Raw genomic sequence first — 14,203 nt, 5'->3', positions numbered from 1 at the left:
AACATTTGCATTCCAACCTGTATTCAAGAAGGGAGTGGAGCTGCGTTGCCAGCTATTTATACGAGGAGGGAGTGATGTGGGGTCCCCAGCTGATGCTCTATCTGGCACTTCAGTTAGAGACACAATGACACAAGTAGTTTGTCTGTACCCCTGGCCTGATCAGTCTGTGGGATGGCAGGAAATCTCCTGCCAACAATTGATTTTCCACTTGTGCTGTAGGACATTTGCAAATATTTGCAAGTTGGTGAACTGGTTGAGCCCTTGCTACAATTCATTCTACACCTTCTTCATGTTGTTCCATATGTGAGATCATACTTGCAATATTGATCATACAGGATACCAGGAGAAGGCCTAATATGTGGACAACATAGGCGGAGTTTTTAGGATTCATAAAACATTGAGGGACAGGCTAAAATCACAAGCCTGCTGCTCCTTCCAAATTAGCTAGTTAACAGTTTTCTGTTTTCTCTGGGAGGAAATAGGGGTTAACAGTGTTCAGCAACTTCATTCCTTGTGAGATTTAAAATATCCTTGTTGCCTCTCAACTGAAATAGACCATAGGTGGGATCATAGTTTGCATTCTCTGACAGCAGCCTTAAAATGCATTATTTGCACTTGAGGGGATTAAGTGTTACTTTTTAAAAATGAGATGTATTACTTAGATGGTGTTTCTTCTGGAAGGCCACATATAAAAACACGTTTTAATTTCTTCAGATGTACCATGCAAAATTGGATAGCATACTGCTTGCCAAGAAAGGTTTGACTCTTCATGTTTCATATAACATCCAAGATATAAGAAATAACTATTTATTCATAAAGTTCAGAAGCCATCTGCAACTGGGATTTTCTTTGCAAGATTTGTTCAGAGGAAGCCTGCTATTACTTTGCTCTGAGGGTCACCCATGAGTTGTCATGGTCAAGTGGGGATACAAACCCTGGTGTCCAGAGTCTTAGTCCAACGCACAAACCATTGCACCATGCTGGCTCTCAGAGGGTATTTTTGTTGATGCTAAAAAATTAAATAATATCTCCATAATACATTAGGTTGAATCTGTGCTGCAGCAATTCTCTATCAACTTTATGGTAATGCATAATTATGCTGAGCATGGCTTCAAGCTCAGGGATTCTGGCAACTTGTGAGTGCATGGTTACAGGAGTAATAGTGGTAGCAGGTTGTCTCTTACTATTCCAAGCTATGCTTGTCTCCAAGATACTTAGTATATCTTTCTCTTTCTATTTTAAAGCACTGGAGTGAGAGAGAAAAAAATAAATATGGGTTAGACATAATTTCCTAAACTAGAAATGAGGAACCTATTTTGATCCAAGGCCTGAGTTCCATTTTGGGAAGGGTCTTGGGGGCCACATTCCAGCAGTGGGCAGGACATAATGAAGGGTCCAAAGCAAAGTGTGCAAGACCAAAAATTCCTACTGTTTTGCATAGTTTTCCATCAAATCTACAACGTGCAACTTGTTTTTATGTATGTCTGCTCAAGATTAAGCCCCAGTGCAAGAGATTTTCCAGAGCTCAGTTCCATGTAGCAACGTCCATACTTGAAATAACTTCTGTGATCAGAGAATAGAAATAACATCAAAAAGAAGCTTTCAAGATGGAACCCCTTTAGGTATATTTTGATTCTAAATGCTAACTTATAATTTCACATTCAGGGATAGGTTGCAAAATGATATGCTCCATTTTCTTTTTGTTTGTTCTTGAATTTCCTTCTCTTACACATGATATCATGGTATTTTTGCTATTATGACTGACCGTTTCTAACTATGGTTGGGGCAGCCTTCCACATTTTCATTCACAAATAGATAATGTGCTGCTAACCTCTAGAGATCATGATAGATCCCAGCCTATCCCTTCAAACATGCATTGCTGAAGTGGGATGATCCCAATATCCTCCTCAAGTACTCAGTGGGAGCGGGGAGGCAGTACTGGGTGTGGTTTGATGGCTATATTGCTATCAGTTTAACATTTTACATTTCAGGCCAATAAGTTTACTTTTGGAGCCACATACATGGGTTGGTATGAATATTGGACCATCTTAATGTTTTAAGTTGTCTTGTCACTATTTCTTAAATTTTTAATTTAATTTAATTTCTTTGCATCTTGCAGCACATGCACTTCCCATGTTTCGTGAACCACGCCAACGAAGTACAAGAAAGCAGCTGGAAAAGGATAGATTGGATCCCATGAAATCTCATAAACCTGAACCTCCAGTAGCAGGACCAGGTAAACAGAATTTTTTAAGCTGTGGCGTTTGCAATCACATTAGAGATATAAATTAGTTTAAGGTTTTATAAAATTAATTAACATCATTTATATAGTATAAGCAAAAGGTAAATAAATTGTTTAGAGGGAGTATTGAATATAGGGGATTGTAACTACCATTTGGGGAAGGGAGGAGTCATTAGGGTATCTGGTTGGCCATTAGTTGCTATTCTTTGTAAAGGTATGTTTTGTTTGTTTTGTTTGTTTCAGATTTATATATAAAACTTGTTTTTGTATTGTTGAGGGTATTTTGTATATGTCTAGTAAAAATGGTTTTTAAACAAAGCTGTGGTAAGTAAAACATTGCTACAAGATTGAAGTTTGAATCAATCCTGAAAAAGCAAGCAAAAGGCAAAATTTGGACCTGCTGATTGTATTGGCACAGGAGTTCTTGTTTGTGTGAATGCAGTTTTCATGTTTTCTCCCTGGTCTTGATTTCATCTGTTCGTTCTTACCACCCTGCACATCTGTTCCCCCTCTCCTATTTTAGGTCGTGGTGGTCGTGTTGGAACTCATGGTGGTACTCTGTCTTCGTACATAGTCAAGAATATTGCGCTGGATAAAACTGATGATAGCAACCCTCGGGAGGCCATTTTACGACATGCAAAGGAAGCAGAGGAGAACCCATACTGGGTTGCTCCAGCATATTCTAAGTAAGGAAATTTTCTTAAGAGAGATTGTGGGAAATCCATATGTACTATGTCTTTAAAGCCATGGTGAACTTGACTATAAACAGGAGACATATTTAACAACACTATGTTTTGCCTTTTTTGGATCATTGCCACTAATGTAGAAAACTGATAGGATGTTACCAGTCCCCCCCCCCTTTTTTTTTTTTTTTAAGGAAACCAGATTTTTCAATACTAGAATGACACATGTATAAGATAAAATTAGAACTTTAAAAAAAACCTGTGGGTTTAAGAAAGCCCGTTGTGTTGTGATCTTTAAGTATTTTATTTAATTTATAAATAAATTTTCTTTTAGTTTTGCAGCTGCATTTTTTTCGGATAGATGTTGGCATGCTTATGTTGTTGTTTTATAAATAACTGTACTCTATAAACTAGGTCACAAAACCCAAATACGTTTTTTATAATAGCACAAATGAACAAGGATACAGATTTGCTGCTTGTAAATAACGTTCACCCTCTATAAAAAGTCCAGTAATATCTTTGTTGAAAGAAACATTGTCAGCTTTCAGCAAGGATTGGCTTTGCTCACTGTTACAATGCTGAGTGCATTGTTAGTTCTATATAAATAAATGATAGTCAGTGTTTACTCTGAAACTCCTCAGACTTGGTACCCCTTTAGACTTTCAGTGCATCTTTGACAGAATCGCTTCTCCTTGTGTTCATTTTCCAACACTGCTATAATGTTTTAAACTCTGGCATTATATGTTTAGGTTACCTTTGTGATAAATGGGAGTCCTTTCATTTTTCAGTGCCTTCTCCCCAAATAACAAAATTAAATGTGGGAGGAGATACAGTTACATTTTAACAAGGGTTTACATCAGTGGTGGTGAGATGGCAACTGTCCATTGACATGAGCCATTGGGAGAACAGAGAACCTTCTAGATGGTTCTGAAAGAAGGCTTTCTTAAAAAAAAGCAACAAGACTTCTGCCTATCTGCCTAATAGATCGTGAGGGACTTATAACCAGCAGCTCTGGGACTAGGAGATTGGTAGAGACAGATAATGGAGTCCAGGCTCCCAGCTATCCAGAAACATTCAGGGCTACAAATCCTATCTGATGTATGAGTAAGTTTGGGGAAATGTACCAGTCAGCAGTGTCAGGTTTTGGATTTTTCAGGTTTAGCTGAATTAACTTGGCTTTGTAACTTATACATCCAGCCCTCCATATTGGCAGACTTAACCATCTGTGGATCCAAGCATCTGCAGATGGCAAGTCTGGTTTGTCCCCAATTGCGGTGTATGTCTGTGGCTGCGCCACCATTAGGGATAGTCTCCATTGTCCAGTGGTGGCACTTGCATACAGATCTGCCGCCATTAAGTCCTGTTGCCCCCAATAGTGGTGCAGCCGCATGCATGTGCTGCCACTGGACAACAGGAGCTGTCCCTAATGGGTATAACATGGGCTTGAGTGTCCACAGATTTTGGAATCTGCAGGGGAGGGTCTGGAATGGATCACCCTCGGATACCTAGGGCTGACTGTATTTCTATGTGTGCCAGGAGAGCACGTTGGTCCTTCATTTAGTTATATCCTTTTTCTGTAAAATTGGTTTACTTAGAATGAAGCTTTTTTTTAATGTACTCTGCTGCTCTTGCATTCCCTTTTCATGTGCCTTGGCTTGGCCCGGTTCTTCCCCAGGTTGGAAAGGGAAGTACCAGTGTAATTCCCCAGCAATGTCCCAATGTGTTGCTGAGGTGGGATAAAGTCAGTGATTAGGTGGTGGCAGTGAGTTCTTTAGGTAAAAGGTAGTCTCAGAGGGGCCCATCCAGCTCAGCAGGAGAGGAGGTGGACTCACAGAGCCTTGTTGTCTGGGGATGATAGGAGATGCTCTCTAAAACAACTGGAAGGCACCTGATTGGGGAAGGCTGCCGTAGACCATGCACTCTTTTACCCAGTTGAAATCAGAGACAGTGGTTGAGCGATAGGTGTGTACACATATCTTTCCTTGCCCAGCAATGTTGGACTTTTAATTTTACAGCCCTTTTGCAACAGTGCTGTGGGGTGGACCCCTTGCTCCTCCTGTTATTTCTTAAGAGGAAATGCAGCAAAATAATTGAAAAAGAGATTGTTCAATAAGCCCAGCATTATTTATTTTCCTTAAGCTATGGAGAAGTAGTCCTCTGTGCTATGCAGCTCTTCCCATTTCATTTTCACCAGCTTCTTTTCACCACATTTCCACTGCTATGTTTTCTCCCTTTTTGTCAGAGCACAAACAAATAAGTCTTAAGATAGGCAGGGATGTGCAGGGCTATTGTTCTAATAGAGTTTTGTAGATGAAGGGATTTCAGTAGGTGTCACTTATTAGATTGGGCAATTTTATTTTATTTTTATCAATAGTACCAAGTCATATAATCCTTTACATTTGACCAGCCTAATTCACACATCTGGGCACACATCACTTTGGGAGCTTCATTTCTTTGAACTAAATTGATAAACACTTCCAAGTGCAATCCCATGTCTGCTTCCCTCCACTGAGTAGAAAGGAATAGGACTGCATTGTCAGTAAGAAGGAAGCAAAAACTGGGGAACTCCCATAGAGGAAAATAGAGTCAGTCTCAAGATGCTCAAAAATGGTTGGGCTACAAACTTTCCTGGCTATTTAGAATCTGATTTTTAAAATCATCTGGGCCAGGAACTCTTCAGGTCCAGAGAACTTTTGACATCAAATAGCTCCTGAAGAAGGCCTTAAGAGTATACACAGAGAGAAATTAATTGGAGGGATTTACCAGTAAAACAATAATCTTTAGAGCATCTTGGGACATTTCACCAGTCCCCCCTGTCAATAAGATATGGAAAGGATGTTTGACTGACCAGTAAAATTATCATTCATCCATTAATTCCCCACCTTTTTCCCAGCCGTGGAGCAGATACCAATGAAAATTCACATCACTGAAGTATGCAACAGTTAAAATATCATTAAACTGTCACTATGTTTCTGTCATCCATATTTGTGATGTACAATTATATTTTAAACAACATTTCTCAAAAGTTGGAAAGATTTTGATAATACCTTCTTTTTGTAACCAATTGGAGTACCACAGTCTCTGAGGAATCCAAGTTGTTGTACATATTACATACAAGAAAAAAGAAAGCAAACTTTCTTGCTTTCACTCTTCTGCCTGTTAGCAAAGCTGAAAAAAGGTTACTTTTGGGCACCACAGACCCAGATTGTTTCTCTTTGCGTAGTCATATCACTCACCCAAAGTAGGCTCTTACTGATTTTGAATGGATTTTATCAAGTCAATAATAGTAGTAATGATTATTTGTCAAGGAGGGAGACTATGATTTTGAAATTACAAATAAGGTATTTGTGCTGATTGATATTTGAATTGCTACAGGAAATTGAAAGCATTCTTCTCTTCCCTGGTCTGATACAACTTGTGGAGCACTGCCTGCCCATGTTATCTATGGTGTGGCTGCTAGTGTCACTAGTGGAGAGGCAATTGACCCATCTGGTTCTTCAGATTAGGAATAGAAAAATGCTCAGCCAGACAGTTGACCCATCTAATTCTTCAGATTATGAATAGAAAAATGCTCAGCCAGAATTACATACCTTCTGCCCTGAAAGAAGGATGGGAAATAATAACATCAGCCTTTTGTGAATGCACAGACTTAATGCTGCAGAGGAATCTGCAGACAGAAGCCTGCTTCAGTGCCCGAAACATCCTTGCAGTATCCAGCAAAGATAATTTATAATTTGGGATGAGGATGTCAGGTTCACCCTCCTCCTTTTTTTTAAATCACTGGACTTATAAACTAGTTTGTTGAAAGTCTAAATTGGCAAGTTTAGGTTGCAGTCTGTATCCAATTTATTTTGCAAAAGCAATTCTTATCACAAGATTGTCCTTTTATCTCTGGCTTTTGTAGACATGGCAGAATATGCCAAAAATACTGTAATCCTACACAGTACTTTTTGTCCTTCTCATGTAAAAATATTTTTATTTATATGCCAAAACGATGCTGTCTTGCCTTTTATAAGTTACATATTAGTTGTTGCTCAATATAATGTAGTTTTATATTAAGGACTTCACAATTTCATTAGCAGAGTTTTGTGACCACCAATTTCTAAGAAAAGCTTTTAGAGGAAAATTGGCTAAGCATGACTGAAATGAAAAATGTCTTTAGAACTGAACACAGAAGTAGGTTGCTGAACATATTACTATATATTTTTAATTTCCAAGGAGTAATTGGTGTAAATTTCATATTATATATGAAATATATAATAATGTTGGTCAGATGGTGAAATTCCCAATGTGTTGACCATCTGTGCTTAATCCAGTATATGTCCATATGAAACTAATTATCAGGATAGTGTGCAGTCACATTTTTCTAATGGAGATTTTTTTCATGCATCATCTGAACCACAAGCCACATTTCTGTTTTTGTATTCTGGCAGCTGTTAAAATAGAGAGTACTAGTACCTTATTAATAAATATCTTGGGATGTGAGCATTTTTTTAAAAAAAATGTATTTCCATCAGTCATTTTTGTTATATTCCATCTGAAAAGTAAGCATCATTCAGCAGATTTGGAATAGAAATCCTTTATTCAACCAAGAGTGTAATTAGGTGGGATGGTGTGCAAAGGGAACTTGTAGCACCTTGAGAGTAACTGAGGCGGGGTACAGACTGCCAGAAAGAGGCGCCAGGGAGGCACCTTTCTTTTCTCCGCAGCAGCACCGCAGCAATCAAACTGCACGATGCTGCTGCACAGCAACAAAGGAGCATTAAAAAGCGGTTCCTTTTTGCAGCACAGTTGCACCGCTGCAAACCTACAAAGACGTCCCGATGGCGCCACAGTTGCGCAGCGCTGTTTGGACGCTGCGCAGTTGTGACGTCATAGCTGTGCACGCCGTGTGGGTGGTGCTGTGCAGCTGCGATGCCCTCATCATGTGCTAGGGTTGCGGGGCATGTGTACGCGCTGCCCCGAGGCAACCCTAGCACGTCGTGGGCGCACCGCAAAGGGCCTGTCTGTACAGGGCCTGAGAGAACGAAATTTGTAGTGTAAGCTTTTGTAGATAGAGTATTTCATCAGATGCATGGAGTGAAATGCCTATAGGCAGACATTTATAACCATGAATAGATGGTGTGTGAGAGAGTATAGATATAGAAACGGAAACCCTCTGGATATGATGATGAGGTGACAAGTTCAGGTTTAATTATAATTGTTAAGGGATACTGTCTAAAGCCAAGATGAGTAGATAATATATGAATAGTGGAGAAAGTCTTTGGAATGTTCTATGAAACTGGATGGTAAGCAGAAAAGAGTTGTGATGAAATGGACATGAGAGCTTTCATGAATGTTAACTAGTCTGGCCAAACCCAAAGGGTGCTCAAAAATGGCTCCTTTTCATCCTGGAGAGAAGTGACCAATGGGGTCCCACAGGGTTCTGTCCTGGACCCAGTGCTATTCAACATCTTTATTATCAATGACTTGGATGACAGAATTGGGAGCGTACTTATCAAATTTACAGATGACACCAAATTAGGAGGAGTAGCTAACACCCCAGAGGACAGGATCAAAATTCAACATGACCTAAATAGACTAGAAAGTTGGGCAACAGCTAAGAAAATGAACTTCAACAGGGAGAAATATAAGGTAGTGGACTTAGGGCAGAAAAATAAAATGCACAGATATAGGATGGGGGACACCTGGCACTTTAGACATCTGAAGAAGTAGTTCATGCCATAATAAATGTGCTAGTTCTAAAGATGGTATAAAACGCTTTGTTGTTTTGCTGCAACAGACTAAATTATCTGTATTACATTAATTGACCTTACAATTTTATCCCTCTTAGCATCTCAGATTCCAAGAAGCCAATATGACCCTAAAGCAGGTGTGGGCAACTGTGGAAAGCTAGGGTAGGCACATTATCCTCCCCTCCCCACAGGAGCCCTTTGGGGGGGTGCACACCCTCGCCACAAAAAAGTGCCCCTAAGCACCCTCTGGGAGCCATGGGGGCATTTTTACCATATTTTAAACTCCTGGGCTATTTTAGGCTCAGGAGAGGCTTTTTCTCCAAAGCAAAACACCAAAGTGTTAAAAAATGTAACAGGCCTTTTCTGGAACAAAAATGATCTTGGGGAGGAGAATGTAGTGAAAATGACCTCACATCCCCCTAAAGAGCACTTTTGGGGGGCATTTTTTTGCATCCAGTGCACAGGACATACTTTGCCCACCCTGGTCTACAGAATTATTAAGATCTTTTGAAGCAACTGTTTCACTAGCATGAGTAACCCTCACCCACTCACCCAACCCATTCCAGGAACTGACAAGGTCCTATAGCAAGAGGTGGGTGATCTGATGCTATAGAACAACATGGATGCTGGTGTGCAGGCAGAGGGAAAATTGATCCACTATTGGTGTTTGCTGTCTCTATTGATCAAAGAGAGGCATCAGTCGTGTACAACCTACTGAAAATATATGATTTTAGCAGCTGTTAACTATTCATAACCTGTACTGATGTAGCTGTGTAAAATCTGGAGTTTATCCCTTTGTTGTTGTCTTACAGTGTTATCATTTAACATTGAACTGAATTTTTCAAAGTGACAAATTTTCATCTTTTTTGCCTTATTTCGAGGCTAAATGTGTATTTCTTCACGTCTTGTTAAATTGTTATTATTTTTGTTACTTCTTTAGGACCCAGCCAAAAGCTGTGTTTGCAGAAGTAGAATCAGATGAAGATGAACCAGATGATAAGCCAGAATGGAAAAAACGTAAAATTTGAAGAACTTAAATTGAAGGAGACTCACCAAGGACTTGAGACAGAGTTGAATTCTTTTTCCTCCTGCAATAAAATTACATTTCTGCAAGCAGAGTTTCTTTCATGCATGGGGCTATTTTCACCTGTTTGAAAGATGATAATTTGCCATAAGATGAAAAGGAACTGTTTAGCATTAATTTTCCATTTTGTAAGGGGCCTTTTAAAAAATTTCCTAGGCTAGATCATGCTTCATTTTCAAAACATACTACAAAATTTTCTTCATGCCATTACAGTTCATGAGAATTTGTAACATGCCTTCTGATGTTTTTGAGAAAATAGGGTACTTGCAGGTATCAGCGGGGCCATTTTAAGTTCCCTATTTGTTTTCAATGTTTTTATGGTCAGTAGGTTGCATTTAATATTTTAATTTCACACTTACATCTACTATTTTCTAATATATGGTTTTAATGCACATTAGGCATTGTACAGAATGTTGTAGCTTTGACAAATGTGTTTATTTTCGGCTATATACAAAAAGTGAATATTTCTATACAAAGATCTAACAAAAATCTATGATTTCTTTTTCTAACTGTATACAGATATTTTTTTTCAATGTTACAATGTACCAGGAGGCAGTAACATCTTGTTGTTTAGGCATTTTTTATCAGTACATGCATGCCTTTGTCCCTGACTTTGTATATATTTGTTGATAATATTAAGCTTTGGAGTGTGGTAACAACTTCATATAATACAAAAATATCAATTTTAACAGCAGATGTATTATTTCATGGAACTAAGGGTTGTAGAGTGTGTGCAAGAAAATCACTTTTAGATCACTAGGTAAAGGTAAAGGTTTTCCCTTGACATGAATATGTACTCATAATCGACTGTAGGGGATGGTGCTCATCTCCATTACTAACCCAAAGAGCCAGCGTTGTCCAAAGACAGCTCCACAATCATGTGGCCAACATAACTTCATGAAACACTGTTACCCTCCCACTGAAGTGGTACTTATTTATCTACTTGCATTTGCATGCTTTTGAACTGCTAGGTTGGCAGACATGGGCCTTGAACTGCCAGTCTTCTGACCCTACAGGCATCAGATTGGCAGCTTAACCACTAAGCCACCGCATCCCTCATTTAAAAAGCATGCTTGCCTTTTATTCCACAGAAGAGCAGACTATGGGAAAGTTCCTTTTTTGGACTTTGATTCTAGCTATGGAATTCTGGGGGTTGTTTGTCAAAAAAATGAAATTTTTCACACTCTGGACCAGTATTGCATTGGGCTCTTTTTGCTGTTGCTTCAGGATCAAGAGGCCCATCTTATCTTTCAAGCTTCACCACTTTACTACTTTAATGCACCACTTTCCAAATTTAATGCAGTAATAAAGCCTCCCAACTCCAAGGGGACAAAAAGTGATGAATAGTTAGAGTGGATTAATTTTTCAAGGTTCACATTGACTCCTTCTGTGGCATATAGCATGCCCCAGTTTTGATTGGGAACTATTGGTCTGTGGTTGTCTTCAACTCAGTAAATACACAAGGAGAGGAGAGAACTAGAAGGAACTATGTAACAGCTATGAAGGAACTAGACAAGATCTTGAAGTGTAAAGATGTATCATTAAATACCCAGGTTAGGATTGTCGATGCCAGCATATTTCCCATTTATATATATAGTTGGGAGAGCTGGAAAGTGAAGAAAGCAGATAAGAAGAAAATAATATCATTTGAGATGTGGTGCTGGAGAAGAGTTCTGAGAATACTGTGGACCACTAAAAAGACCAATAGATGGGCCCTAGAGTAGATCAGGCCCAAACTCTCCCTGGAAGCCAAGATGACTAAACTGAGGTTGTATTTTGGCCATATTGTGAGAAGAAGACTCACTAGAAAAAACTATAATACTTGGTAAAGTGGAGGGTGGTGGGAAAAGAGGAAGAGTGTATTCCAGATGGATCAATCAGAGAAGCCATAGCCATGAATCTACAGGAGCTGAGCAGGGCAGTTGAGGGTAGGGTGACTTGTAGGTCTCTCATTCATAGGGTCATCATGGCTTGAAGTTGACTTGAAGGCAAATAACAAAGAGGGGAGAATAGAAAACTAGATACTAACTCCAGTGTGTTTTTTTTCAGAGTAAATTTTCATGATCCTTGCTGTATTGATAAATCATTTCTTTAAAACAAGGTGGGTTCTTTTTCTTAAATAGTTCCATTCAGTATAAGCACTTGGAGGTCATTTAAGGACTCTCTTTGACTAGATTTGATGTGAAAGAGTGTCATTCAAGGTCCCCAATTATGATTCTGTCTCTTAGAATATTTACACTTAATTCAATCACCGTAATTAGTGGCTCACCAAGGGCACTTTCTTTTCACTTTTAGATTTAGGATAGTGTTGCTGTTTTTTTCCCAGAGACCACCTTCCAGCTGGATGATTTAAAAGACTATATTGCTTAACCCAGCTTCTTTATTGAGCTTTGGCAAGCAGGTCTCTTTAAAATCCAGGAAACAGGTTCCCTACAGCTAAAAAGACCTGAAAGATGAGTTCACTAAAAGTTCAAGTTTCCTTTTTACTTATTGATAAAGATCAGCTAGAGTGCATAAGAAAGGAAAAGTTGGTGCCAAACAGACTCTTTCATTTGCATCTACTACTTTTGGAACTTTTCACAGAGGATTACATCTTTAAAAGACCCAACGCCCTCATCAGGTCTGCCTGTAGCCAAATGCAGTCAGTGTGAAGGTGCTGAACAGTGCAGAACTATTATTGCTCTTCTGAAAAAGTACATTTGTATTTATTGATTTCAGTTTGATAATTTATTATCACTTCAAAATATAGTATAGAAGATATTATTGAAGTGGTGGTGATTGTGTGCCTTCAAGTAATTTCTGACACATGGTGACTCCATCATGGTTTTCTTGGCAAAATTTGTTCAGAGTGGGTTTGCCCTTGTCCTCCTCTGAGGCTGAGAGAGTTTAACTTGCCCAGAGTCACCCAGTGGGTTTCCATGACTGAACAGGGATTCAAACCCTGGTTTCCACTCAAACCACTACACTACATTGATGCCCTGATAGAAGTGATACTTTAAATTATAATACAGAATATAATGATTTTAAAAATTAATCTTTAAATTATAGTAATGCAGTAATCCAGTCCATTTATAACTAAGATGTATACCACAGTGACCAAGTCTGACTTCATGATGAATTGGCATACTGTTGGCGTACCAGCTGAAGCTTTGTAAAAGTAGACCTGGCTACAGTCACATCTAACACCCCCCAGCTGTATGTTGAGGAGGAACCCAAGGTAGTAAATAGATCAGGTCCATATCCTTACTGTGTGTGCATGTGGCTTCAAGTTGCCTGTTGATTTATGGCAACCTCATGAATTTTATAGTGTGTTCTTAGGCAAGGAATACTCAAAAGTGGCAGTACAGTACCCCTGCACTATAGGCGGCTGCCCCAAATGCAGCTTCCAGCTTACGTGGAAGCTGTGCGATGGGAGAGTGAATGGCGCGTGTGCCTACAGCGCATGCATTCCACATCGAATGGGACTCAAGCTTACGCATTTTTTGGCTTACGGGGGAGGGTTCCAGAACGGATCCCCCACGTAAGCCAAGGGACCATTGTACCTGGTGTTCTTTGGCATTCTTCCATCTGAATACTAACCAGGACTGGTCCTGCTTAGCTTCCAAGATCAGACAAGATCTGGTGTCTTTGGGTGTTTAGGCTACTTTACTGCAGTCTACTTTTTTGTAGTGCTAGATAACAGCAAAGCCTGAATCCTGCTAGTTGGTTCCAACTAGAGAAACCCCACTGACATGATTGTTTAATGCTAAGCCAACACTTAAATCTCATTGATTTAAGAGCTCTCCTCTAGTTAGAACTAATAATAGAATTTAGGCCCAAGTGTGGCAACTTGGTTCAAAAATACAGGCCCGATTTACACGGGCCTTTGCAGCGCCCCCGTCACGTGTCAGGGGTTGGCCAAAGACACACCATCCATATCGGCCTCACCCCTAGCACGTGATGTGGGCATCAAAATGGCGGCGCCCTGTACACACAGGCACCGCCATTTTGACACGACGGGCACTTAGCATCCGCACTTCTCGGCGCCTTTGTGATGCCACAAGTGCGCCATTGGCACCTTGCAGTGTCACAAAGGCGCCACAAGAAGAACCCGCTTTTTGTGGGTTCTTTTTGTTCCACGACGGAGCCGCGTGGTTTGTCCGCTGCGGCTCCCTCGCAGAGCAAATCAGGGCGGCAGGAGACCACCCTTTTTGGGTGGCCTGTATCCTGCTATAGATTTGTATAGCGTAACAGAGAAACAAGCACTTGAAATGATATTACAGATTTATACTCTGCTTCCTAGACAAGGTTGGTGTCAGTTAAAATCCACATAAAGTTGGAATGCAATTGAGGATATGCTGTGTCTATGGGTAGCCTTATACCTTTTGGTCATGCAGCCCAGGTTTCAGTCCCATTGAACCAAGGGGACAAGACAGAAGATAGACTTGGATCTGTAAAACCTAGAAAGCTACTTTTCTGG

General features: G+C 39.8%; 1 protein-coding gene across 1 annotated transcript in view; it reads left to right on the top strand.

The window, feature by feature from the left end:
* LOC149324101 (WD repeat-containing protein 70-like) overlaps positions 1-11,744 on the top strand; it is a 163,457-nt gene extending 151,713 nt beyond the window's left edge. Inside the window, exons 16-18 of the mRNA XM_089496437.1 lie at positions 2,120-2,236; positions 2,766-2,928; positions 9,601-11,744. Coding sequence (XP_089352563.1) covers positions 2,120-2,236; positions 2,766-2,928; positions 9,601-9,688 — 368 coding nt within the window. The 3' untranslated portion in view covers positions 9,689-11,744. The remainder of the gene's footprint in view (positions 1-2,119; positions 2,237-2,765; positions 2,929-9,600) is intronic.
* Positions 11,745-14,203: the final 2,459 nt, after the last annotated feature.

The sequence above is a fragment of the Sceloporus occidentalis genome, unplaced genomic scaffold, assembly GCF_023333645.1.
Source record: "Sceloporus occidentalis isolate IW3139 unplaced genomic scaffold, rSceOcc1.0.p SCAF_1, whole genome shotgun sequence".
In the NCBI taxonomy this organism is placed as follows: domain Eukaryota; kingdom Metazoa; phylum Chordata; class Lepidosauria; order Squamata; family Phrynosomatidae; genus Sceloporus; species Sceloporus occidentalis.
This window is presented reverse-complemented; position numbering and strand designations above follow the sequence as displayed.